General features: G+C 37.9%; 1 protein-coding gene across 1 annotated transcript in view; it reads right to left on the bottom strand.

Moving 5' to 3' along the window:
* Positions 1 to 534: 534 nt before the first annotated feature.
* Positions 535 to 27,273, bottom strand: part of LOC306850830 (cysteine-rich motor neuron 1 protein) — a 115,169-nt gene continuing 88,430 nt past the window's right edge. The window contains exons 8-17 of the mRNA XM_079386746.1: positions 20,646 to 20,774; positions 19,475 to 19,631; positions 13,616 to 13,737; positions 10,394 to 10,606; positions 10,087 to 10,302; positions 8,203 to 8,424; positions 7,884 to 8,072; positions 6,112 to 6,228; positions 4,201 to 4,388; positions 535 to 2,498 (exon numbers count right to left, since the gene is read on the bottom strand). Coding sequence (XP_079242872.1) covers positions 2,322 to 2,498; positions 4,201 to 4,388; positions 6,112 to 6,228; positions 7,884 to 8,072; positions 8,203 to 8,424; positions 10,087 to 10,302; positions 10,394 to 10,606; positions 13,616 to 13,737; positions 19,475 to 19,631; positions 20,646 to 20,774 — 1,730 coding nt within the window. The 3' untranslated portion in view covers positions 535 to 2,321. The remainder of the gene's footprint in view (positions 2,499 to 4,200; positions 4,389 to 6,111; positions 6,229 to 7,883; positions 8,073 to 8,202; positions 8,425 to 10,086; positions 10,303 to 10,393; positions 10,607 to 13,615; positions 13,738 to 19,474; positions 19,632 to 20,645; positions 20,775 to 27,273) is intronic.

The following is a 27,273-nucleotide window of genomic DNA, read 5'->3' as shown; positions in this document are numbered from 1 at the left end:
CAGAACACAAAGGTGCCTCAGTAATGTTTCAAAGCTTCCAGAAAAGGAGGCAGTTTCGTGAACAGTACAAATAAAGAAAACGGAAAACATTTAACCAAACACAGTAAAGGTTTCTTTCAGATCCCCTACCGAAAGTAATTCGATCATTCTTTAGACCTCATTCACAAAACGCTGGCACAATTTCTGTGTAAATCGCTTGTAAAATCATTCTCTCATAAACTGTAGACAATTTGCAACTTTTTGTGTCAATTCTACATGGGACAACTAGTAATAATTTGTAAGACCATTACCAATGTAACTTTCAGATTGGTGTAAATTGTTAGGAAAAACATTAGATCTTGTGTAAATTGCTTGGCGGAAGAATGTGTTCATTGATATCATCTTTGTTTTATTATGTAAACTCTTGCTACGCATATGGAATAACTGTTTATAAAAGCCCCATGAAATCGTGGTTTACAGTGAATTTATAACAGCTAAGGGGCGATGTTAAGCACAACACCCCTTAGCTGTTATAAATTCACTGTAAACCAGGGCTTCTTGCTTTATTTTACATACATTTTCTTATGTTAGAAGTAGTGGTATAATGGTACACAAATGGTACTGATTCTTCAGTAAAGTCTGATGGATAATCATATGCTGTCAGGATGAGTTTTCCTGCAAAATGCAAACCCTCCCATGATTTTTAACAGTAACAGATAAAGATAAAACTTTAAGATGCCATGTGTTGATGAAAACATGTGTCAAGTGCATTCATTTGAAAGGAGGGAAATCAGCTTAGTTTGAAACTCGCTCACTCTGTGTTCTGCATTTAATTTTCAAACGCATTCCCAACAAAGTATTTCGATAAAAATGTCCTATATCTCATTTGAAAATATATCGATATACCTTTTTCTAAATGTGTTCCACACGCATGCAGTGATTAAAATGAGTACTGAACCTTTACTGAACATTTTTGATGCGAATATGTTTACTGTTACACCCCTAGTTAGAAATTCACGCAAACATTACTACATTTTTGAAACGTACGAATGTTTTTACAAGCGATTTAGACAAAAAACAATTTTGCTCGCATTTCAGAAACAAGGCCCTTTGATTCTGTTTTCTTGGTAAATGTTTCTTAAAGATGAAAACAATCCTCACTACTGGTTTTCATCCCTACAAAATGAGGTTTAAAGAATCAAAGCAAAAAAAGCAGCACTTGTAAAGCATAGCCTCAAATCCAAACCAGTATCGCTATGTTCCTGCATCTCGCTTCACAATCCTCGGATTTGTTTCAGGAAAATATATATTTGCTAGGAGTGTCAATCTGCCCTTACTTGTGGGAGAAAGAGCAAATGGTGTTTGTATGATTAAATGGAAAAACGCTCGTACATATAAGCAGAAATACAACATAGAGACCCCACACATCCATTAACAGGAAGAACTCATGTCCACAGAGCAGTTTACTCTGCTTTCCTCCTTTTGTCTTTAAAAGAGAAAAAAAATGGCCAAACTCACCCACAACACTGGGGAAATCACAATCTTACAGTAGCATCTTCTACAAAAACGCATCTGTTGTAACAACAGATTTTCTTTTTTCGTCTGATTTTCCCTCTTTTTTCCCCTCTACCCATCTCTCTGCTGTGCTCCGTACATAGTCCAGCGCCTCCTCTGTCTCGGGGAAGTGAACGTCCCTCCTCGGCCTCTCGCCCGATCTGGGCATATCAGGTTTCGTAGACAGAGAAGCTTTGTTTCAGCGTTAAGTGTTCACATAAGCACTTGTGTCAAAAATGTATCACTCCTAAAATAATTTCTCTCTTTTCCAACAGAAAAAGTTAGGAATGCAGGAAAAATATTCTTGAAAACAAACAAACAAACAAATAATAAAAAAAACACCCCAGTTTTCCTAATCCCAAAAACGTTCATTTGACTTCACGACTACCTTCAACTTGTGCCTGAACATCCACGAAATCTCACGCTTACACACAAAAGATGCTCAACCTACCATACCTCTGATTCACAAAAATATTCTGGAAGAGTCCTCTCCAATTTAACAATCACACTCCGTAATGGTTCAGTTACATAGGTGCTGCTTCCATCTCCTGGTGAGACTTTCTGGTGTCGACGTGTGATATATTTTTTTTATTTGCTTGGAGTGACTTATGTGAATATTATAATTGTTATTCGGTATCAGGGTCTCTTCTCTGACCACTTGGTTTGGTGGTTTTGTCCGTCTCTACAGTTTTTTAGTAGGTGTCCATGTGCCGCAAAGGTTTGGCAGCTGAACACGGGCTCAGTCTCACTCGTTCTCGTTCACTCACTCTCTCTCTCTCTCCTGTGTCTCACGCGGTCTGGTAGAAGTTGTCAGCTTGCAGGTTGTTGTGTTTCTGCATGCTGTAGTAACCGCTGTATCTTGAGTCAGGATCTGCAATGCGGAGCATGCGTTGGGAACTGTCCACCTGGACCTTTGTCCCTTTCTGGCAGTCCACATACACCAGCTGGTTATTGAGACACGTAGGCTATACAGGACAAAAAATACAGTGAGTCTTGGACCATAGAGAGAATTTTCTGGAATATACTACAAATGCTGGAATACACTAAACAACTTTTTCCAAGATTTTTGTTCCAATTTGAAATCTTGTGGAGCCCATGCTGGGTGACAGATTTCACAGAAAATTGCATAGTTATTATATAAAGGGCACAGTCATTTTTAATTTGTCATGCGTCTCCTGGCAATAAGGTACATGTTTCTGCACAAGTTTGTTGTGTTCGGACCGATTTGAAAGTCTGGTAGTATGTGACCCTCATTTAGTGTATAATGCCCAGTGTTTCACGGTAACCATTTACGGTAACACTTTATTTTGATAGTCCACTTTAGACATTTTACTAATAGTAAGTAACTTTGCAACTACATGTCAACAAGCAGTCATTAGAGTATTGGTAGACTGTCTGCTTAATATCTTCTAACATTTTATTTTGATGGGTCCACAACATACAACATACTAACCATGACTAACCAAACTTTGCAAGTATATGTCAACTTATTCTACCAACCCTAAACCTAACAGTCTACCTTGAGAGTTAGTAGACCTGTAGTTACAAATGAATGAGAATTAGTTGACACGTAGTTACAAAGTTACTTATAGTTAGTAGATTGTCTAAGGTGGACTATCAAAATAAAGTGTAACCCCATTTACAAAGCCAGCAAAAGTATGATGCCAAGTGCTTTAAAATCTGTTCCAATTTTAAAAGTTGTGTGGCGTATTCCAGCCTTAAGTACCATTTTTGAGAATTAAAATAAATATTCTTAACTTAAAAAAACATAATCATGCAATTCTGCATCCTATTTGGTATGTTAATTCAAAATGTGATTGTATCCTTTAGGGGTGGGCGATATGAGCAAAATCATATATTACGATATGAGTAATTTTATTTCACGGTAACGACACACACACACACACACACACACACACACACACACACACACACACACACACACACACACATATATATATATACACATACATACAAAAAACAAATACATAAGAAATGCTATGTACAATGTACATTGTGCAAGTAATCAAATGTATAAAACACTGCTTATTCTTCACTGTGTAAATTAAATATATATTTCTTCTTATTAAAGTTACAAAAGTGATTTAGTCAAGAGCAGTGAGAAATTTTCTTTCTTTTGTTGTTTGATTAACACGAATGACAGACAGCAGGAATTTTGGACTGCTGTCACTTTAAGAGCTGGCTGGATCCAATATATTGTTACACATGTGTTTTTCTTTTCAATTGCTTTCACTTAAGACCGAAATTACAGTTACAAGGATACTTGCAAAGATGGGCATTTTGGCAAAAATGACTCCGTTCAATACTCCCACGCTCTATGAGCATTGTCTTCACTTGTGTGCACCTTTCTGACAGCGCTCAGACAGTCTCTCAGTCGCTTGCATATAGCGAAATGAGTTTTCTTTCGCTGCTGATTGTGTTTCAAGGGCTTAAAACCTCTTATCATTTGCAATGCTTAAAAATGCATTCAAACGATATGTTTTTGTTACCACATAGCACAGCAACGTCACATGAGTGTGTAACCTTGATAGAGACAATAGTGCAAAATCTCTACCGGTTTGCAAATTTCTACCGATTAATCGTGTCTCCCAGTATATCGCCCACCCCTAGTATCCATGTAGCAAACTGGGACATATAGGCAGGTACCTTATTGGGTGTGCGGTAGCAAGGCACAGGGATCCACTGCTTACGCTGGTTGACCAACAGCAGGGCGGCGATAGTGAGCATCATCATTAGGATGGGCAGTGCCACCCAGGCCCAGTGCAGACCAGCATCCTCACTGGGCATTGGTGTCTTGCCATCTAGGTAGGGCATCTGCAGACTTCCGAAGTCACCTGGAACAACCCACAACACACCTGTTGCACCTGAAAGCTGTGACTCATTGAGCAGTGACTCACTGGGGCAATGTAGAACAATTCAGTATTGAATCAAGCCATATGAAATGCAAATTGGGCTTGATTGTAAAAGCAGGTAATGTCAGACATCCACGTCAGCAATTAAGGCAAATGCCAGAGTCTTGACAGACAGACACCCACTCACATCAGCCTTAACAAAAGCAACACATGGAAAATCAAGAAGAAATTACTGATTGCTAACAGGGAAAATCAAAAGACACAAACAGCCTGCTTTATGAAAGTGAAGTTGGATTAAAATTACTTCAGAAGTTGCAGAATTGTCTCGCTAATTCTCTACCACAAGCTCATGAAATTGCTCAATGGAATGAAATCAGGAGTAGCTAGTAATCATAGTTAGCTATAAACATGCTAACAGCTTAAGTTTGCAAGTTAGTATCTTAAAGGAACACTCCACTTTTTTGGAAATAGGCTCATTTTACAACTCCCCTAGAGTTAAACAGTTGAGTTTTACCGTTTTTGAATCCATTCAGCCGATCTCCGAGTCTGGCGGTAGCACTTTTATCTTAGCTTAGCATAGATCATTGAATCGGATTAGACTATTAGCATTTGGTTATCAAAAATGACCAAAGAGTTTTGATAATTTTCCCATTGAAAACTTGACTCTTCTGTAGTTACATAGTGTACTAAGACCAACAGAAAATGAAAAGTTGTGATTTTCTGGGCTGATATGGCTAGGAACTATACTCTCATTCCGGCGTAATAATCAAGGAACTTTGCTGCCGTACCATGAGTGCAGCAGGTGCAATGATATTACGCAGCGCCTGAAAGTAGTCCCAGCTATATCCCAACTAGTTACCTAGCTGGGGACTACTTTCAGGCGCTGCGTAATATCATTAACTACAGAAGAGTGAAGCCTTAAATAGGAAAATTATTGAAACTCTTTGGTCATTTTTGATGACCAAATGCTAATGGTCTAATCTGATTAAATGATCTATGCTAAAAGTGCTACCGCCAGACCCGGAGATCGGCTGAATGGATTCAAAAATGGTAAAACTCAACTCTAGGGGAGATGTAAAATGAGCCTATTTCCAAAAAAGTGGAGTGTTCCTTTAAAACAGCTTAACTAGGCTGAGTAACTTCTCAAATTAATTATTTTCAAAATGTTGCTTTTCCATGAGATTTGTGCTGTCTGAATTATTCCTACTTCCATATTGTACAGTATAGCATGCAAAAAAACAGTATGTTAAACGAGTAGTATGTCTGAATTAATCGTATTTGAAAAACCAGTAGTTGAAAAACGAGTAGACAAAAAGTACCCAGAGAATCTGGAGTTCGATAGATGCTTTACTATCCCATGAAACCAAGGGAGTGGATTTGTGAATGGCAGGTAAGCGACACAACAGACACTGATAGGTCACATGACAGTAACAACATGTTGGTAATACTTACAAATTTCATTCATACTACCCTTATCCATACTATACAGAACATAGTTTTTAATGGTTGTGAAGTAAGTTTCAAACCAACTGTAGTACCTACTAGAGAGTATACAAATTCGGATGCAGCTTAGTTGTCTTGAATCAGAATACTGACTGTAGAAGAAACACTACACTGGTTGTGCTGTGGCTTATTTTGTGCATTAAGCTAAGACAGCCCAACAAAGACTTGCTGTCTATATTTCGTCCCGTACTCTTGTACGTACCTCTGAACTGTGGCATAATATCGTTTTCACTATGAGTCGGCCAGGCTGGTTGATGTCTCTGTTTATCTCCTCGTTGGTCCGTCTTCTCAATGGGCACATTTGTAGGAGCGTAACTCTCTGTAATTAAAACATCAGAGACACGGGGACACAAAGAAAGAAAGACAGAAGAACAGCGTGTTACAGAAAAACACACACCAAAACACATAATACAAATCCTAACTACATTAAGAGGAGTTGAGAAGTGCCCACTCAGAAAAAACAAGATTCGGGTCAGCATGAAATTGCAGGCCGCAAGCTAATTAAAAGCTCATCTTCAGAGCTGTGTCTTTGAGTGGGAAAGCACCAAAGGGTGAGTGATTACCCAGAGTGCACACAACACTACTCTCAACCCCCTCATTGATCCAGAGCCAAGTGACACAGCAATAAAGAGAGGCCGTGATCAATTACATTATCTCCCAAATGCAAAGAGAGCTAATTTAGCCTCTGTCCGGCATTGACTTAATCAATCCTTTTAAATGATTCATCTCAACGAGTCCGTATTTAGACGAAAGACCCATTCAATTAGAGAGAAGGTTCTAAGTAAACAATACTTTATGAGAGCCAGACAGAGAGAGACAACGAGATTAAGAGAGAGCGTGAAAAAGAGAGAGAGACGTGTGACAGAACTACAGAGAGTAAAACTGCAGGGTACTTGGATCAGTGATACTGCCATTTATTCTAGTCATTGTGAAGTAGTCTATAGCTACTTTTCCATCCACTTCAAATTATGTGGGGCAAAATGCAAACCAGATTGCAAATAAAGCAGAATTTAACTCCAGTAATGAGCTGTACATTAGAATTAAATGGAATATTAAACAGGAAACAGTAGAACACGGCTTGATTTTATCCATCAGGATTTAATTGGGGGGTGAAAAGGGCTTTTGTTGGTTAAGCTTATTTTCCCCACCCCTATTGCCTTGATTACGTCAGCAGAGAAATAAAACTTTTTTAAAGCCAAACAAAGTCATTTCTATGCTTCATTTTTTTTAAATTTGATAAAAACAAACCTACAATTTTATAAATATTTTTTATTTCATTTCGTCTTTTACATGAAACAAGATCTTATATAAAACTATAATGTTTCTAAGAATTATAATGATTTATTTCACTACAAATATAGTAAACTAATAAACTATTATAAATATGTATTATATTATAATAATTATATTATTATTTAACTAATAATAAATGATAATTATTACTAATTTGACAGATTCTTATTATTTAATTATTTTTTTATTTTTATTTCAGTTAGTTGTCAAGGCCAAATTTCTAATTCCCATTTAAGTTTGTCATCTAATATTTGTTTTATAATCATTCATATATTATTTTGCTTTTTAAGCTCATTTGGATATTTGGAGTTCAGTGTCTGCTTAAAATAGCAGTCCAACATAAATAAAGATCCAAAAAGTATTTGGATCTAAATTAAGACATCACAAACACAATTTTCAAATTGCTAAATATTTTACAAAAAGCTAAATGTTTCACTAAAACACATTTGCTAACTAAGAAAATTGACATCACTTCTGATAAAGGTTGTAGATTGTTTGTGATGCCACCTGGTTAAATATTTTAACCATGCAAGGAAACGCAGACATTTAATCCTCTAAATACTTTAGGAGGCTCTGTGTAGCATATCTGTTTTGTATTTGGCATGCAGATTCACGGTCTCTCATTCTGCTCTGCTCATCTGAGCTAATCTCTATGTGAACACACAGCACATAAATCCTGACCTGGACACATGGGGCAGCAGCTGCCCTCCACGGTGACCGGCTGATGGCAGGGTAAGACAGGACAGCTGACAGTCGAGCAGAGGGTCTGGCCTTGCAGGCAATAGCAATGAGTGCAGCTGTCAATGTCCCATCGCTCCTCATCCATGTATGTCTTCCCGTTGAAATGACACACGGCCCTCGGCGTGGCATCTGGTGAAGAGGTGGGAGAGACGCTTGGTCATAGCCGTGTCATTAACACCCACATATGATCAGAAGGCAACTTAACTTGGCCGTCTGATCTGTGGCAATACGATCTTCAGCTGTGCACAGATTTACATACCGAGACAGTATGGGCAACACTGGCCCTTCCTGAGAACGGGCCGGGCGCAGTTGACTGGTGGGCAGGACTCAGAGAAGCAGGTGATAGCTCCGTCTAGACACACGCAGCTGGAGCAGACGTTGGGCTTCCAGGACTCAGCGGCCAAGAAGATATCACCATTCTCATTCCTGCAGTAGCTGGGCATGCTGTCGTTACTGGGCGTCTGAGGGGTGACTGGATCATCTGGAACAAGGGATACATATAAACAGATTTCTATCATGACAATGTTCATGTATTTGGTCTTGAAGGAATAGATCTGCTATGCTGCTGCTCTTGGTTATTGCTGTTGTTGTAGATTATTGCTGCTGCTGCAAAGCAAGTACAGGAACATGCTACTGCCAATACATATGGTGATACAGTGCATTGAGCATTTAAGACATACTGCTGCTGCACAAATAGCATATAAAATAACCCGTAGCAGCAGGTGGAGCTGGGGAAGGAGGAGGGTTTCAGAGAAACTCTGAAGCATGCTGTGAAATGCTCTAGTGAATGCTAACCAACCATTTAAAATGCAGCAAGCTCATTGGCTGCATATGCAACATGAACCAATCAGTTTGTGCAAAATAGCTTAAAGCCTGGAATACACTTCACGATTTTTGCCCTGATTTTCCACCGATTTACAGTCGGTTGCCGAAGGTCAAAGCCAGTCTGCAGATTTGAGTTGACAGTTTCCATAGAAAATCGCATAGTGTATGATGGTCACAGACTCAGATTTTTTAGCTTCAGACTCTAAATCCACCCAGTCGGAGGATATCAAACATGTTTGATATTTTCAGAACACATATTTTTTTTTATTTGTCAATCGTCTCAGGCACACGTTTCTGCGTGAGTTTGTTATGATCGGTACAATTTCAAAGTCTGCTGGTGTATCATCCTCAGTCGTGTAGTGTATGATGTCCCGCTTTCCTCTGTCACTGAAAAAGTTGTAAAGTCATGTAGAGTATTCCAGCCTTAACGCAGTGAATATCATTAGTTAGCATTAACGATCCATCAGCCTGCACCATCTAGAGTTTAATGATGACAGAACTATAAAGACTTTTTTCTTTAAATCCTTAGATCCTTCACAATAAGACCAGAAACGTATTAAAGAAGTAAACAGTTTTGATGTTGACTTCAGTGACATCAAGTTTACAAGCTAAAATGAAACTGACAGTCTACAAATTTCCAATAGTCTCCAATTAAGCATGTGACGCTACATCTTTGAATTCAAGCTTTGAAATTTGCTAAAACGTTCACCATATTTCTCTGGGGCTGTATTTGATCCATATTATATGAAAAAGTTTTGAGTAGTTTCTCTTGTAACTAAATACCGGAATGTCAACATACTTTGACTAAAACACAAATGACTCAAAAACATAAATATTCATAGCAACTCAAACAATCCAATCTTGAAAAACAAATCTTTCATTCAGAAAGCCGAAAATGATTTCAGCGGTGTTGAGTACATTTAAAAGAGCAGCGTTATAGCTGAAACATTCTCTGAAATGTGCATCCATTCTATTCTTCTGTCATCCTTTCGGCTCAGACTGTTGATCATGTACTTCTGCGCCCATGCAGTATTCATCATTTCCACCAAACACATGCATTATGCACGTTCACATTGTGTTAACTTTTCTCCTGTTGAAGGTGTCTCACGCCTCTATACTCTAAAAGTCCGTACAATAATGAATCTTTTAAAAAATGATGTTTTTCCGCCTCCCTTGACTGTACTTCTACCAGATCCAAATATCACAGCTACTTTGGCTTCTCCATGACATTCAAGTATTCACAACATGCTTCAAAACTAAAGTTTTGGTAAGTTAGAGCAATGCTTTTCAAACAAAAAGGCTTTCGTTGACAACACACCTGGACAATGAGGGCAGCAGGAATCCTGTGTTCTGATTGGACTGTGGCAGAGCAGGGGCGGGCACACCTCTGTCTCACAGAGCACACGGCCGCTGTGGCAGGTACACTGAGTGCAGGAGTCAATGTTCCATGTCTCTCCCTCCACAAAGTACTCTCCACCCGGAGCCAAACACACGGACACCTCGCTCAGCTCCGGTTTATGGGAACTGGACTCTTCTGAAAGAGATAATAAATAGTTTAACATGCAAAATCCATCCTGAAGTATCATCGGAGATCGTAATGCAAGTATGTTGCAGTATTGGCTCACCTGGACAGGTGGGGCAGCAGTGGCCAGGTCGGATGGTGGGGTTATCGCAGGGGGGAACTGGGCAAGAAATAAGGGCACACATTTCTCTCCCAGCATGGCAGTAACAGTCCCTGCATCCGTCATGCCAGCTCTGCCCGTTTTCGTGCCTGCGGCCGTCCATAGACAAGCAGGAGCCCAGTTTCACTGCTGGAGCCACAGATGACGAGCTCTGATCTGCACGGAGAATCCAATGAATGAACAATAAATACATCAAATGAAAAAAGAAAGCATCGACTCTGACCAGCCTAAACCAGTCGTCAGTAATTCGAATCCCACTTCTGTAACAGCTACACGTCATGGGGTAACACATTTGCATAATGCCCGCCTATGTTCTACACAGCAACTTGAGCCGCCCTCAAACACTGTAGCTTGTTCTTCATTCCGAGGATATGCTGTGTTCCACGCTGTGAAAGTAAATTCATTTTGTTTTCACTTCTGAAAGATGAGGCTGCAAAGAATCAGTGGTTAAAATTAATTTTTTCCACAGTACCACAGCAGTACAACCCCAGTCTTTGTTGTGTTCTCATCATTTTACTGACGACTGCTTCTCTAATCTCTGTGTTCAATGTGGGATTCAAAAAACACTTGCTCTTGAAAGATGGCTTAGTACTCAGTTTATTTGGACCAGCTGGCTCCACTGAATCACAACCTGTAAGTATACTACATAAATGATAATATTTTATATATTTTCTATCGAGCGTTTAAAATATGGCAATGGGCACATCATTTCCGACATGCACTGTGTGTGGTAGATCAATCACAACAGACTGGGCCATCTGACCAATCAGAGCAGAGTAGGCTCAAGGAAAGGAAGGGTTTAGAGAGACTGAATCTTAGAACTGCTTTGAACGAATAGTTTGAGCATCATTGGAAAATGAGGCGATATTAAATGCATATTTTGAGAAAACTAAAGCATTTATTGACTTTACATGCATTTATACCTATTGTAGACTCCCAAAACAATACGAAGAACCTTAAAAATGGCATTATATGGGCACTTTAACTAATAATAATGAGAATATACCTCATACATTTATATCATTTTTAAACAAAACAAACTCTTTATGATTTACCCCCCCCCCCCCGAAAAAAAGTGTTGTTTCACAAAGCTGTTACACAAAGCTGTTTCACTCGTATAGGGGAAGTCGTGACCTAATGGTCAGAGAATCGGACTCGTAATCGAAAGGTGTGAGTTCGAGTCTCAGGATGGCAGGGATTGTAGGTGGGGGGAGTGAATGTACAGTGCTCTTTCCACCCTCAATACCACGACTGAGGTGCCCTTGAGCAAGGCACCGAACCCCCAACAGCTACCCGGGCACCGCATCATAAATGGCTGCCCACTGCTCCGGGTGTGTGTTCACTGCTGTGTGTATGCACTTTGGATGGGTTAAATGCAGAGCACAAATTGAGAATATACCTATATAAAAAAACATGTCTTATGTCACTTTCACTTCACTTTCATATGTCACAAAAAGGGAGGAAAAGACAATCACAACTTTTTCCGTTTCTTGCAAAATTTAATATCATCATCAAAAACCATGATACTGTAACCCACAATCTGTTAAATACAAGTTCACTTGGAATGAGGATAAACATTATTTGAATTATTGGCTACTGAGAACATAAAACCATTGAAATTTAGTTGACATTTAACTCAAATGCTGCAAACGCTTAACCCAAATGCTCAAACACAACAAGAGAACAACTGCTTTGTGGTAAAAGCAGACCAAAATTTGAAATGATCTGACACTTGAGACACAGCGTAAAAATGTGTTTATATAGTCTGGTCCGGATGGATTCTTTGGCATATTAATAGCAAAACGGGAAATCCAGAGGATTCCATGAATCATTTTTGCATTTATATTCCAGACATTTGACCTCTTCAGTGAAACATTTTCACCGGCTGCACCACAGACAGCGTGAAATGACAAAATATGCAAGTGATGCCTCGCACGCCCCAAACCCCAGAGCACAAAACATTCTCAAATCTCATTCTATCTGCTAAGAGCGTCACCTCTCACTGCCTCTCCATAACAGCGGCAGGGCTCCAGCCAGGCCCCAGTCAATATCACAGAACCATTTCACATTGATTAAAATCCTGTGGAGGATGCACGCTTTCAAAAATTCAACGCGGGAGATTAAAAAAGGGTCTTTTTCCTTGTTATCTCGTCTCATTAAACGAACCGGCTTGTGAATATTTCACGTGCCAGCTTCATTATTGAAGATGAATCAAACGAAAAAACAAGAGTCGTATAAATAATGGAGGGCTGTGAGTAAATGTGGGCCTGGCTTTTGTATGTACAACAGGTGGCCCTCAAAACAAATGGAAAATATGGGGGCGGGGATGCTGGAGACCCTGGTCTACCGAATTGGAGGCCCAGCAGTCCTCTGTGTGCACATGGCTCACACTTGGAAATTAAAGGAATAACACCTCAGCATATCGATTCAGCTGTATGGGGCCAATGTAGCACTAGATAACCTCTGGACATGAAAAAAAGAGCTTTTGAGTTATATTACTTAGATTTTTAAATATAAATGACTTTTAAATGGGGGGAAAATATATATTTGATCCGTGTTGGCTGTCTACTTCAAGGGCATCTGAACAGATTTTGCTTATGTATTAAAGTAATACGCCATGAGCTGCAGTGATTTTACCTTGGGTAAGGGGTGTTCATGTGTGTATAAAACACATGGCCTAGAGTATCTTATAGTGTTTGTAACATTGCCACAACAGTAATATGATAAAAGTCACCAAGATGTAATATATAATTGTAATTCTTAATTATATTAATCAGAATAAATATATACAGTTCATTACAATGTTGTAGTTAAAACTACAAGAAAATTTTGCTTAAATAGTTTGTTAACTAAAATAAAGCTGAAATAAAATTCAAATGATCTGAATAGCCACACTTAAATAAAAATAAATACAAAGCGAAAAGCACATACCAAAATTAGTAAAATGTATGATATAAATATTAAAATAAAAGCTAATTCAAAATATTTCTAAATTGGTGCTTAAACATAGAATTCAAAAGATGTGCATTTACAGGCAAATTTTTTTTTAATCAGATTTCTAATTTGGAAATATCAAGTTTATATGAGAAAATGTAACAGTCATGCTGTAGTTAAACTAGATAATACAAAATCACTAGTTCTATAAAAGGCAAAACAGTGACTTACCTCTACACTGGCAAATCAGACAACCCAACTCATCGTGCTGGAAGCCCATTGGACAGGACTTGTCACATGGCAGTTCAGGGCATTTCTTACAACGGCAGGTGTCACAGCCATGCTTGTTCTTACTGATAACAAAAAATGAGATGGGGAGAAAGAACAAGAAAGCATAAAAAATTAATACATACATACTTAATTCAGTAAGTTTTCCCTTATTTAAAAAAAGAAATACAAAATTTTGTCATGAAAGTCTAGATAGCGCAGACTGATATAGCTTCTAACTCAATCTGATGTAATCACCTCATTATTCACACAGCCCAGCTGGTTGGTTTCTTTTTACATGAGCAGCCAATGAGCTTGCTGCTCAATATTCAAATACTTGGCTAGGTGTTTGCCCTAGCAGTTGCAGAAATCCTTCACCTTCCCCAGCTCCACCTGTATAGATCCACTACGGGGTAATTTCATGTATGTTATATATGGGGGTTATTTTATATTATATGTGCAGCAGCAGTATTTCTTATGCTCACAGCAGCATGACTGTGGCTGTCTTGGTTGTAGCAAGTCTCGGTACTTGCTCTGCTGCAGCAGCAGTGTAGTAGATCTTTTCCGCCAAGACCAAACACATTAACACTGTCATGTACTGTATATTACCATGCTAAATTCTTAGCAAATTGTTATGACATCTCTTAGATGCAGCAGTAACATACTTATTATGTTATAACATACTTATTATGTTACATACCATATAGGGACCGTTCAGACAGAATGAGTTTTTTCATTCCACTGCAATCCTTTTAAAAAATGTTTTAATGTAGCTAAATGTGCGTTAGATGGATTGTTTTTGACTGTTGTCAAATCAAAACTCAAATCAAAATATGTTAACTTTGAAAAAGGCGGCCGTACATATTTCCTATTTCACTGCTCACACCTTCTATTTTACCACATTTTTATTTATGGATTGCTGGATCCATGCCACTAGGTGTCAGTATAAGTTGGTCAGCACAACATATACAAAAAAATTAAATAAAAAAAGACAGAGAGCACCTGTAAAATAACTCTTCAAGACATATGGACTTCATAAAGAGTCAGTGCACACTCTTAGCACACTTTGTCATTGGCACATCAAAGCTTGGCATTATACACCAGGTGCCAAAGACACGGTCCAATGTCATCCGTTAACATTGGAACAGAGCAAGAAGGCGAGAGAGAGGAAAGAAAGAGAGAGTCTTTATTGACCTTACTTGGAGTCCTGTCAGCAGATGGCACATTAAAGACGACTAACCAAAACAACCAATCAAAATGCTCCCTGATGTTCAAGGCACCTTCCTTGGAGAACAATCATCCAGGGCACACTGGCCTGAACCCCAACTGCCCATCTCATATACACACACACACACATACAAGCTTCTTCCCATCCTTCATCCCCCTATCCACTCTTATCGGATGAATAATAGGGCTTAGAAGCAGCCATGTGCAGTGCGTATATGGTTTGGTGATAAGAAGCTATTAGGTATGATGTCAGCAGTGGGGAATATCAATATTCTTTGTGCAAGAGGAGGAAGTCTGCGCTAAGCTGCATGCATTATTCAGGCCGCGAGCTTGATCCTCGGCCATAACTTTGAGGGGGCATAAATAGATATCTATAATTAGAATCTGAGATGCAAGCATTTGCACTTGTGTGCTCATTCATGACGGCAGAATTGAGGTGGGAAGAGACAACGATGGGCCAGGGGCCGAACTCGGATAAATAAAGACTCTTCTTTATTCAACCACACCTGAGGGAATGAGCCTCAGATAGGAGACTATAGAGCAAGACCAGCCAAGCTGCTGCCTCATTCTCTGCACTTGTCATAACAATCTTTATTATATTTTAAAGGAACAGTACACTTTTTTTTTTTTATCCTTTTAGCATTTCGGGGGTTATTTCACGAGACAGTATAGAGGAAGCAGGTAGCCATGGAATCATCGATGCCAGCCCCGCTGCAATTTGGAGCATTTAGCCATGCCTAGGCCCAGTTCTATGGGGGTGTTAGAGGGTGATCAATACCCTCAATCAAAAGCACCCTCAGTTGAAAATCTGGAAAAATATCCTGTGTATTTTTGTGGTTGCGCTCTGGAGAGCATCAAAACTTACAATTGTGTTTTTGCAGTGTTGAGCAATGTAGTCAATCACAGACATATCTGTTGATTTCCTGAACACAATGGCCAAACAGAAACATGTTAGCTGGTCAGAATTCACTCAATGCTGAAAAAGCTGGAGTTTTTGTTCAGTGCAGTTCGGTGCACTTGTCAATCATCTCATAACAAACAAAGTGCAGATGCAATGTAAATAAAAGTTTCAGGTTACACTTTATTTGAAGGTGTCCTTGTTACAATATGATTAGACATTTAAGTAATGAGTAATTAATTAACTACATGTACTTACTATATGGTTAGAGTTAGGATTAGGGTTTGGCTTAGGTTTACTTGCATGCAATTATGCATAATTTATTGTTATTATAATAGTAAATACATGTAACAAGGGCACCGTAAAGTAAAGTGCTACCAAGTTTCATTGTGCAGGGTAAAGAGATTAATTCAGGGTTGCCAGATTTTCGCTACAAATGCACCCAACTGCTACACAAACCTAGCCTTAAAAATAGCCCAATTGCGTTTTGAGGGGGGTTCAGGGGCTAAATATCATGTTACTGGGCTACTTCAACCTCTGGACATGAAAAACAACCCACAGCAACGGTGTTAAATTAGCACAATTCCGCAGGTAAACTGCAGACTTGGCAACACTGGATTCACAGATAACAGAACTTTGTGAGATCATGGGGGGCGCCCTAAAGGGAGCACTCCTTACCCGATTTCTAGGCTATAAAACATTCAGAATTTGTATGAAACTTTTGTTTTTCGGACGCATACATGCTGCAAAGTTTCGGGCATGACATCTGCATATTTATGCTGGATTCACTCTCGAAATAGTGATTGACACAGTGATACCCATAGCAATGGACGGGACTAAAATATATGCAAGAGCACACTCATGATTTAATTCTGGAACTGTGCCTGGCAAAGCCTCCACAGAGAGTATGCGTCCTGAGCAAGATCCAGTTCAAGGACCAAAAAGGTGTGTAAATTTTATTGAGATCTGGCTATATCAACCAGTAATTTAATTTCCAACAATTTATGTCTGGCTTGAATATAGTGCCAAATCTGATCGTTTTTTCTTCTTCACTTGTCTCGCATTTGGCATCAAGGAGTCCAAACGGACATCAGCAAGAGTCAAAACTAGTCCACAGTTTAGTAAACATTGGCAACCTCTTTAAGTTATTCTCAACTGTATTGCTGATGTGGTGCAATAAGGAAGGACATTGTTTTGATACTTATGCTGCGTTCCAGGCAACCTGTAACCCGTGTTTTTCCAACCTTCTACCCGTGAAAGTGCACTGGAACAGCAGTCAAACCCGTGACTTCCCACCTGTGAACTTGTACTAGATCGATGTACTCCCAGTTCCGAGCTCTGACGTCACACAGCCTGCGAAACAACAATGGCAGCCCCTATGGATGCATTTCCAAATATACAAATAACGTTAAATAAAAGGTATAACAGCTTCTCTTGCCTTATGCACCGTTTTTTCTCCTCCGTTTCCCTCAAATAAGCAAGGAAGCACCTTTGGCTAAAGAAATTATTGTAAATGAGCATAAGCCCCGTACTGTCCGCCATGCTGGTTTGTTTACATCTAGCTACCACAATTCCTTGCGCTCAGGCAGTTTGGCATGACTAGCCTGGAACACTACAAAGTTGTGAGTCGTGGTTTGAAATCGTGACTTACGGGTTCAAAAACCTGCCTGGAATGCAGCATTATCTTCATAAAGACTTTGACAAGAAATCGAGAGTTATAGGGGGGGTACAATGCTGTTTCATGCATTCAGAGTTGATTACACTGTTAAAGAGTTTGATTCTCATGCTAAGCATGGACAAAGTTTCAAAAAACAATTTGGACGTATAACAGAGTATTTCTGTACCAAAAATCTCACTTCCGGGTTCGGACAAGTTTCGGAGAGTTTTTTTCGATCGTGGTTTTGCTGACGTAAACGACGGTGGAACTCCTTATATGGGCATTTCTCCCGGAAGAACACGCCAGTGCACGCATTGACCAGAGCGAGAGCGCACTCATCAACGTGTTTCATTTGGCAGCACTGCATAGGACTCGCTCAGAAGAATGTCTCTAAAGAATTGTGTTTTTGGTTGAGAGGGAAAGATAACCTTGTTCAGCTTTCCAAAAGAACCCACCGTTACGTGAACAGAGGATACGGTTTGTTTTTTCGGGGAAGCGATGGAGTTTCTCAAGTGTGTTTGTTGACGAACATTTTATAAACAAGGCCCAGTTTGACGCTGGATTTCCACATCGTTTAATACTGAAAGATGGAGCAGTCCAGCTATAAAAATCACGGTCATGATTCAGAACTGAAGACGGTAAGTGAAACGGTAAGTCAAATGTCTGTTTTGTTGGCGATTGGTGCAAGTACTCGTCACTCTTTAGCTCCACCCACACGGCACGTCTCCAGGAGCTCGGCTTTTTCCGGAGAGAATCGTAAAGCTGTAACTTTCTTTTATTAATATGATAAAACTAAAGACTTTGTGGAGATATGAAGGATGCAGTACTACTCTATAGGTACTCAAGATTAACATGAGATTGGGTGAAACTGTGTGTTAGGTCCCCTTTAAATGTTGCCCATGTTAAACATCATATGTAGTATAATCAGATGTGATGGTTTCATGTTGTTGAGCATTTTGTTTTCAGTGCGCTAGAAAAAATACTTCTTGGTGGAAATATGTGTTGGACCTTGAGTGTGTTTAACAATACTAGCTACTAATCACCATAGTGTGATGCATCTTTACAGACAAAATGACAATCATTGAAGCCACAACCTAGTATTTAGTGCACATGCTCTGACACCTCATTGACTGTTAGTGCTGATATGGGTTTTTTAACAGATTCAAGTTCCAAATCCTGTTCCTCCTTGTTCGCATGAACAAAAAGTGGGAAAAAACAATCCCCTGACAATTAGGCATCAGTCACTGAAAGTAGTTGTGTGTATTTTCTTCTCTTTCTCATCTCTATTCGTCACAAGATGTCTCTTTAACCTGCCGACTGCAAAGCTCCACAAAAGTTTGTACAAATTGGCTGGGCGATCTGCCTGCATAATTGGAGCAGTTTTTTTTGCAGATGTGGAGCAGCAGTGTTTATTCGTAGTTGCGTTGAGACATGGTGTTGTGTAGATTAGGCGTTCAGCTTCGCTATCGCAGCTCATCCTTTACACGGCGCAATCAGAGGCGCTGATCTGAGCCGGCCCTAATTAGCTGTCAGCTCTAAACTTGCAGTCGGGCACAAACAAGCAGAGCAGAGCGCAGGGGATCATTTTGTCATTCACAATTTCTCTAGACCATGTTAGGAACAGTGTGGGATTCGCTTTAGTTTGTGACAACTAATGACTGCTGCCTTTCCTGATAGTTTAGAAAATCATTGGGGTGACTATGACAGAAAATGAAGGATAAAAATGGTTTGGAACCATATTATTACTTAAGTCAGGGGAGACTTGGGAAGAAGCAAGACATTCTTATTCTAATCCTTAAAGTTATAAAACGAACACGTAGTTGAACTTTTATCCAAATGGCCTTTTATCCAAAATTGAAACTACTGTGACTATCCCTCCGGACCAACCTGGCTCAAGGAAACAATGTCAGGAAGAGCTTTATGGTTTTTCATAAAGTCATCAGAGATTTAATCACATGCTGTTCCACTAACAATGAACGTATATTAGAAACTGCACTTCTTGTTATTGTCAACTCTGTGAATCAGATAATTGTTTTCTTACATGTAGCCGAAGGGGCAGTCCTTGGCACAGGCCACAGCTTTGCACTTCTTGTGACGTGGACGACACTGGCAAACATCACAGCCGTGAATGTCAGTCTGGAAGCCAAAAGGGCATTTCAGAGTGCAGCTGGCAATTAGACTACCGCACAAATCATCTCCTGAAGGTTAGAAGAAAACAGAAGAGACTAATTAACTACAGCTTTAGACATTAATTACCCTAACATACATGCTTTAAGATCAACACAAAAACAAGAGAAATGCAACATATGCTAATACATAAATAAATTACAATAGAATAGAAAAATATAATGCTGTATTTCCTTCATTTTCTTCAAGTGATCCATTATTATTGATTCATTTTCATATTTAATTTAATTCAGTTAAATTTTAGATTGTTTGACGCTTTTAATTCAATGGATTAAATTGAAAGTTTTTCTGATTTTCCTTCACTATCTTCAACTTATCTATTATTTTATTTTATTTTTTGTAGTTTGAGAAACAACCAACATTATATTATAAAAAAACAACAACAACAGAAAATGTACTGGTGATTTTCTGCTAGGATATTATCCCGTAATTTTACAGACATTTCCTTTACCAATGTACTGAGATGCAAAATTCAAAATACAGGTAAAAACAATTCCTCCATATTAATGCAGTATATTGTGCCTTTTTCTTTTACAAATATATTTTCTTATACAAAATATATTTGTATATTTATATTATATTATATTTACTGTAAACATAAATAATTAAAAATTTATTTTGTGAAGAAATTCATAGACACAATTTATGTTTGCCTGCAAAACACATAAATTTAAGCATATATTTGCATTCAGATTTACGCGTATTGTGTCCAAAAGTTTGCCAAGTGGTGTATATCTTAAAATAGTATTATTTATAATCCACAACCAGGCTTGTGGTCCCACCCTAAATCATTCAAATCAGCATTATTATCTTTTTCTTTGACATTTGTTAGACTTGGATGCAGTCAGCCTTTCTTAGCATAAAAACAATCCCTTAATCCATCTGCCCTTCAGTGTTTATCCTCATAAACATCTCTGCTAAAGCTAGTCAGTGTCTGGAGAGAAGAGTGCTAAAGACCGCCAGACAGCGTCTGTATGGGCTGAGGAAGATGAAGCACTTCTCCAGTGACGTCTCAGCTCACTTACGTGTCTTGCAGCTGCACGTCCTGCAGCCGCTAGAGTCCAGCCGGAAGCCGAACGGGCAGCTCTTGTCCCCCAGTGTGCAGTTGTCCAAAGAGCCGCAGGCAGGGGGCGCCATCGTGATGTAGGTGGGTTCTGGAAAACAAAACAAAATTCCCCCAGAGGATGTGAGTCACTCTTGACTAAGTCAGATAGTTAAACAGACAGAGAAAGAATATGGGATCAAGCGGGACTACACTTATGAGTCATAAGAGGCAAACAATTTTACACAGACTTTCTTTTAGTTTCAGTTAAAAAGACAGTTCTCACAAAAACAAAAATACTGCCATGACTCACTCATCCTTATGTTGAGCATTTTTGAAGAATATCCAGGCAACTCTTTTCAATATAATATAACCAGTGTTATTTTAGCATTATTTATATATTATTATAATATTTATATTATTTTAAGGTAGCTTTTATTTTTATATTTTAAGCTTTTGTTTTTATTTTTATAAGAATTTTTGAAGAATATCCTGATCACTCTTTTCAATATAATATAACCAGATATTTTTGTATTATTTATATATTATTATAATCTTTTAAATGAGATTTTATTATATTTAAAATTTTATTTTTATTATGACGAGAATTTTTAAAGAATATTCTGGTCACTCTGTTCATTATAATATAACCTGAGTTATTTTAGCATTATTTACATATTATTATAACATTTGTAATATTTTAAACAAGCTTTTATTTTTATATTTTAAGTTTTCATTTTTTATTTTGATGAGAATTTTTTAAGAATATCTTGGCCACTTTTTTCAATATAATATAACCAGTGCTATTTTAGTATAATTTATATATTTTTATAATATTTAAAAATATTTAAAATTAGCTTTTATCTTTATATTTTAAGTCTTCATTTTTATTTTGATGAGAATTTTGAAGAATATCCTGGTCCCCCTTTTCAATATACAGTCAGGTCCATAAATATTGGGACATCGACACAATTCTAACATTTTTGGCTCTATACACCACCACAATGGATTTCAAATGAAACGAACAAGATGTGCTTTAACTGCAGACTGTCAGCTTTAATTTGAGAGTATTTACATCCATATCAGGTGAACGGTGTAGGAATTACAACAGTTTGCATATGTGCCTCCCACTTGTTAAGGGACCAAAAGTAATGGGACAATTGGCTTCTCAGCTGTTCCATGGCCAGGTGTGTGTTATTCCCTCATTATCCCAATTACAATGAGCAGATAAAAGGTCCAGAGTTCATTTCAAGTGTGCTATTTGCATTTGGAATCTGTTGCTGTCAACTGTCAAGATGAGATCCAAAGAGCTGTCACTATCAGTGAAGCAAGCCATCATTAGGCTGAAAAAACAAAACAAACCCATCAGAGAGATAGCAAAAACATTAGGCGTGGCCAAAACAACTGTTTGGAACATTCTTAAAAAGAAGGAACGCACTGGTGAACTCAACAACACCAAAAGACCCGGAAGACCACGGAAAACAACTGTGGTGGATGACCGAAGAATTCTTTCCCTGGTGAAGAAAACACCCTTCACAACAGTTGGCCAGATCAAGAACACTCTCCAGGAGGTAGGTGTATGTGTGTCAAAGTCAACAATCAAGAGAAGACTTCACCAGAGTGAATACAGAGGGTTCACCACAAGATGTAAACCATTGGTGAGCCTCAAAAACAGGAAGGCCAGATTAGAGTTTGCCAAACGACATCTAAAAAAGCCTTCACAGTTCTGGAACAACATCCTATGGACAGATGAGACCAAGATCAACTTGTACCAGAGTGTTGGGAAGAGAAGAGTATGGAGAAGGAAAGGAACTGCTCATGATCCTAAGCATACCACCTCATCAGTGAAGCATGGTGGTGGTAGTGTCATGGCGTGGGCATGTATGGCTGCCAGTGGAACTGGTTCTCTTGTATTTATTGATGATGTGACTGCTGACAAAAGCAGCAGGATGAATTCTGAAGTGTTTCGGGCAATATTATCTGCTCATATCCAGCCAAATGCTTCAGAACTCACTGGGCGGCGCTTCACAGTGCAGATGGACAATGACCCAAAGCATACTGCAAAATCAACCAAAGAGTTTTTGAAGGGAAAGAAGTGGACTGTTATGCAATGGCCAAGTCAATCACCTGACCTGAATCCGATTGAGCATGCATTTCACTTGCTGAAGACAAAACTGAAGGGAAAATGCCCCAAGAACAAGCAGGAACTGAAGACGGTTGCAGTAGAGGCCTGGCAGAGCATCACCAGGGATGAAACCCAGCGTCTGGTGATGTCTATGCGTTCCAGACTTCAGGCTGTAATTGACTGCAAAGGATTTGCAACAAGTATTAAAAAGTGAAAGTTTGATTTATGATTATTATTACTTTTGGTCCCTTAACAAGTGGGAGACACATATGAAAACTGTTGTAATTCCTACACCGTTCACCTGATTTGGATGTAAATACCCTCAAATTAAAGCTGACAGTCTGCAGTTAAAGCACATCTTGTTCGTTTCATTTGAAATCCATTGTGGTGGTGTATAGAGCCAAAAATTTTAGAATTGTGTCGATGTCCCAATATTTATGGACCTGACTGTAATATAATCAGTGTTATTTTAGCATTATTTATATACTATAATAATATATTTTTTATATTTTAAATTAGCTTTTATTTTTATATTTGAAGTTTTTTTTGTATTTTTGATAAGTTTGTTATGTGGTTTGAAATTTTTAGCTTATTTTCAATATTTCTATTTAGCTTTAATGCATTTTTTTAGTAGTTTTAGTAATTTTAGCACTTCAACTTATTTAACTTAAGTTAGTTACCAAACTCACAAATTTTTGCTTATTTTTTTTTATCTAATGTTTATCCTTTATTCTATTTTAGCTTTATTTCAATTACCAAAACTCATTTTTGATAATTTCACTGAATAAAACTGAATTTTGGGTCAACTATCCTTAAATAAATGAGAAAAACAACTAATTTTATTACCTCCATTCGATCGCAATGACATCTCAGTCTAATAAAAAATCTCAAATGGATGAAAACGGTTTGAATGAAACCATTTAGGTTTGACACCTCTGACAAGTTTGTTGTCAACGTCTGATATGGATAAAAACCTTCATGACTACAAATACAGTTGATGGCAGCAGTCCAAAAAAAACGAACCATCATCACAGGAAATTGACTTTTTCACAGCGCGACCAGAATCTACAATTTGCCACTCCTGCAAAAACCTGAATGCTTGTAGTACATGCTGAAATTACTGATTGAATTGATTGGTTTGTGCCTGTCAAACAGCTCATATCAGCTTCCCTTCTCGGTTCTTTTTTAGTCCCCCCCCCCACATTTAGCTCTGAACGCAGTAGGGAATCAATTTCATGATGAAGTACATATCAAACAGAGCATGCTTTTCAATTTCTCTCGACCAACAGCAGATGATCCTTCTTAAAGTGACAATTCACACAAAAAATGAAAATTCACAGTCAGATCTTGCAGTGTGTGTTCTCAAAGCGAACTATACGGATGTATGCTATTAGTAACTGCAGGCGCTCGCTTCCTCGTAAAGAGAATAATCGTGAACCATTAACATTAAAACGTGGATGAGAACGAATGTATGTGCGTGCGCTACTTGTACGCAATTATTAGTGCAGCAGACCCACTGTGTTTTGTTTATGCTCATTAAGCTGCTCTTTTAAACAGCATGCTGTCCCTGGTGGGCTGACCCTAGACCGCTAGGCTGCTGGGAGACACTGCGGCGGAGAGAGACAGACTTGTGTCAGAATTTGCAAATGAGTCAAGACACGTACCTCTTTTGATTGGCTTGCACTGCACAAGGAGAAGAGAGAGACACGTGAGCTGTCAGTGGCCAAAAGAGAGTGCCTTCATTGCATTAATAACTAGTTGTTCAGTTCAGTTTAGTACACGCTTCTCGGACTGAATGTAAATACATTTGTCACAGCCTGAATTTGGTTGGAGAGCTTGAATGCGGCTTTTATTGTATGGAAAAAGGAAGCGTAAACAAAATAAAGAAATAAAATCATATAAAGTCAAGAGATAAAAGCAATGTACTGCAAAATAAATCGTTCTACTACATATTCACTGGCTACAACCAAAACGGAATTGATTTTGATTGCTTGTTTTTTTAATCACACAAAATACTCACAAACACATACGTTACACAAGCTGCATTGAAACAGTCTGACAAATCCTTTATTGAATACTCACTGAATTCAAGTCATCAAATCATTTTCAGATGTTGAATAAAAATAAAGCAAACTGAAATCAGTTTCATAACTGGCTGACTGTTTGTTTGCATGGTACTGTGTAGTTGAATGATACACGGTTGCAGGTTTCTTTGTATGAAAAATAATTAAATATTACCCGTTATCAAATAAATGAAGCCTTGGTGACTTCTTAAAAAAAAAATATATTTATTAATTATATAAAAAAAATTACTTTCATATATTTTTTTAACTTGACTCCTAAAATTGAAACAGTAATGTACAAAAAATATAAAATATTAAGTAAGTAATAAATAAGTAGTAATAAATTAAGTAATAAGTGCAGTTTCAGCCAGTTATGAAGGGTTCAACCTAGTGCTGTCAAACGATTAATCGCGATTAATCACATCCAAAATAAAAGTTTTTGTTACAAAATATATACTGTATGTGTGTGTATTTACATATACATAATAAATATGCACAGTGCACATACATATATTATGTAAACAAAAACTTTTATTTTGGACGTGATTAATCACGATTAATCGTTTGACAGCACTAGTTTGAACCATTTGAGGCTTTTTGTTGCTGTAAAAACTCATTCTCTAGCAAACACTGGGTAATAAAATGTATGATTGTATGATGTGTGAATCTATGATTCACAAAAGCTTATGTTTTTTTTTATTTTACAAGATCATATAAAGGCAGCAAATTGTGAGACGTGTGCTACTTCTCTCTCCCCAACTTGTCTCAAATGTAAAGACATATGGTTATTAAATAAAAAACGAGCTCTCCATGATAAATATAAACCTGAGGGGGAAAAAAACAAAAAAAAAACCCCAGAACATTTTGTCCCCTATTCATTAAAGTGTTTCAATGAACACTACTGTAACATTTGAAGCCATGTCAACATTGGTGCCTCATTTTGTTTCTTCCTATGTGGCCCAGCAACGAACAGAGCAGGCTCATATTCGAAGACTTTTAGAAATAAACAAGTGCATTGTATGTGAGAATTATGGCACATATTTAAATATGGAATCATTTTTGTGCAAAACGCTAATGGCTGTGGGTTTCGCTTCAAAACGTGATGTGCGATCTTTGAGGGTTTAACCCAACCCTGACAGCTTTCATTTGCTTAATTACACACGCTGCGTCTGGTACAATAACTTGCCTCTGACAGGGAGAGGGTGTCACCTTGAGGAAATGAGGTCTTCTAACAAATAATAATTAGGAAATAAATATGCACAGAGTGCAGGGCAGCTGGCAAATGAGCTAAATTAAGCTGTCCTGGGACCGGGGGATAGAGTCAGGGCTGTGTCCAACAGGGCCCAGAGGACAGTTGCAGGACTGAGACGGGACATGGACTCACACCAGCAGTGGTGGCATGGTTTCCGTGCCAAAACACCACTGGAGTGGACGCATCTGTTCACAAAGAAGGACAAACACACCAGCACTTGTGCTGCTGGTATATTGAATACGTACAATATATTCAATATTACACAGCAGTCACTTCTGGTCTGATAATTGATAACATAATATAAATACACACTAACTAGACTTTGTAGATTCTGAAAAAGTGATTAAATATTATATGAACTAACAATACAAACATTGAAAAGATTTGAATGATATTTATGATTTGAGAATTAAGTCAGTAAAGCCAGTGCCAATAAATGTTTTTAAGCAATCACTCGTAAATAATAATAATAATAAATATATATTACGTAATCAGATTCCAAAAATTAAGTACTTGTAATTAGATTAAATTACATTTTAAAATACTCGTAATCAGACTACAGTTACTATTTTATTACATTATTATTATTTGATAACATGATTACATATTATTCACATAAGAGCAATAAATGATTAATAATTTACTGATTCTCCCTAATTCTTATTTTTCATCATGTTCCTTTCTAAAATAACCTACACATGACATGGAAGTAAACTAATAAAATATTTCATTTTTTGTAAGTGTTCTAATTGATTGATGTTATTTTAAAATGATTTATTATTAATTAGACATTTTTTTATGATTTAAGTAATTACTAGCTTTTAATTAAACTCACAAACCTCCTGCAGTTCCTTTACGAAACCCAGTTTGGGAAACCTTTACGTAAAATTTTATGTAATGTTTAATGCACTTCATGTTGTTAATAACAATGAATGAGATATATTTTCTTTCTCTTTGTATTTTTATATCAATCTGGTACAAGATTTGTAAATCAATGTGATAAACGAGTCATCGGATGCCCATTTTCCACAAGTTGATATGATTCTTTAGGGTCTTAATGAAAAGTCTATAACATACTTTGGTTAAAATTTCTCAATAGTAGTGTAAAAAACATCTTTTTTACCATGTCAAAATCAGCTCTGTTTTTAGCAAGCTGTTTTTTTAGTCCATG

Source organism: Barbus barbus, assembly GCF_936440315.1.
Source record: "Barbus barbus genome assembly, chromosome: 30".
Taxonomy (NCBI): Eukaryota; Metazoa; Chordata; class Actinopteri; order Cypriniformes; family Cyprinidae; genus Barbus; species Barbus barbus.
This window is presented reverse-complemented; position numbering and strand designations above follow the sequence as displayed.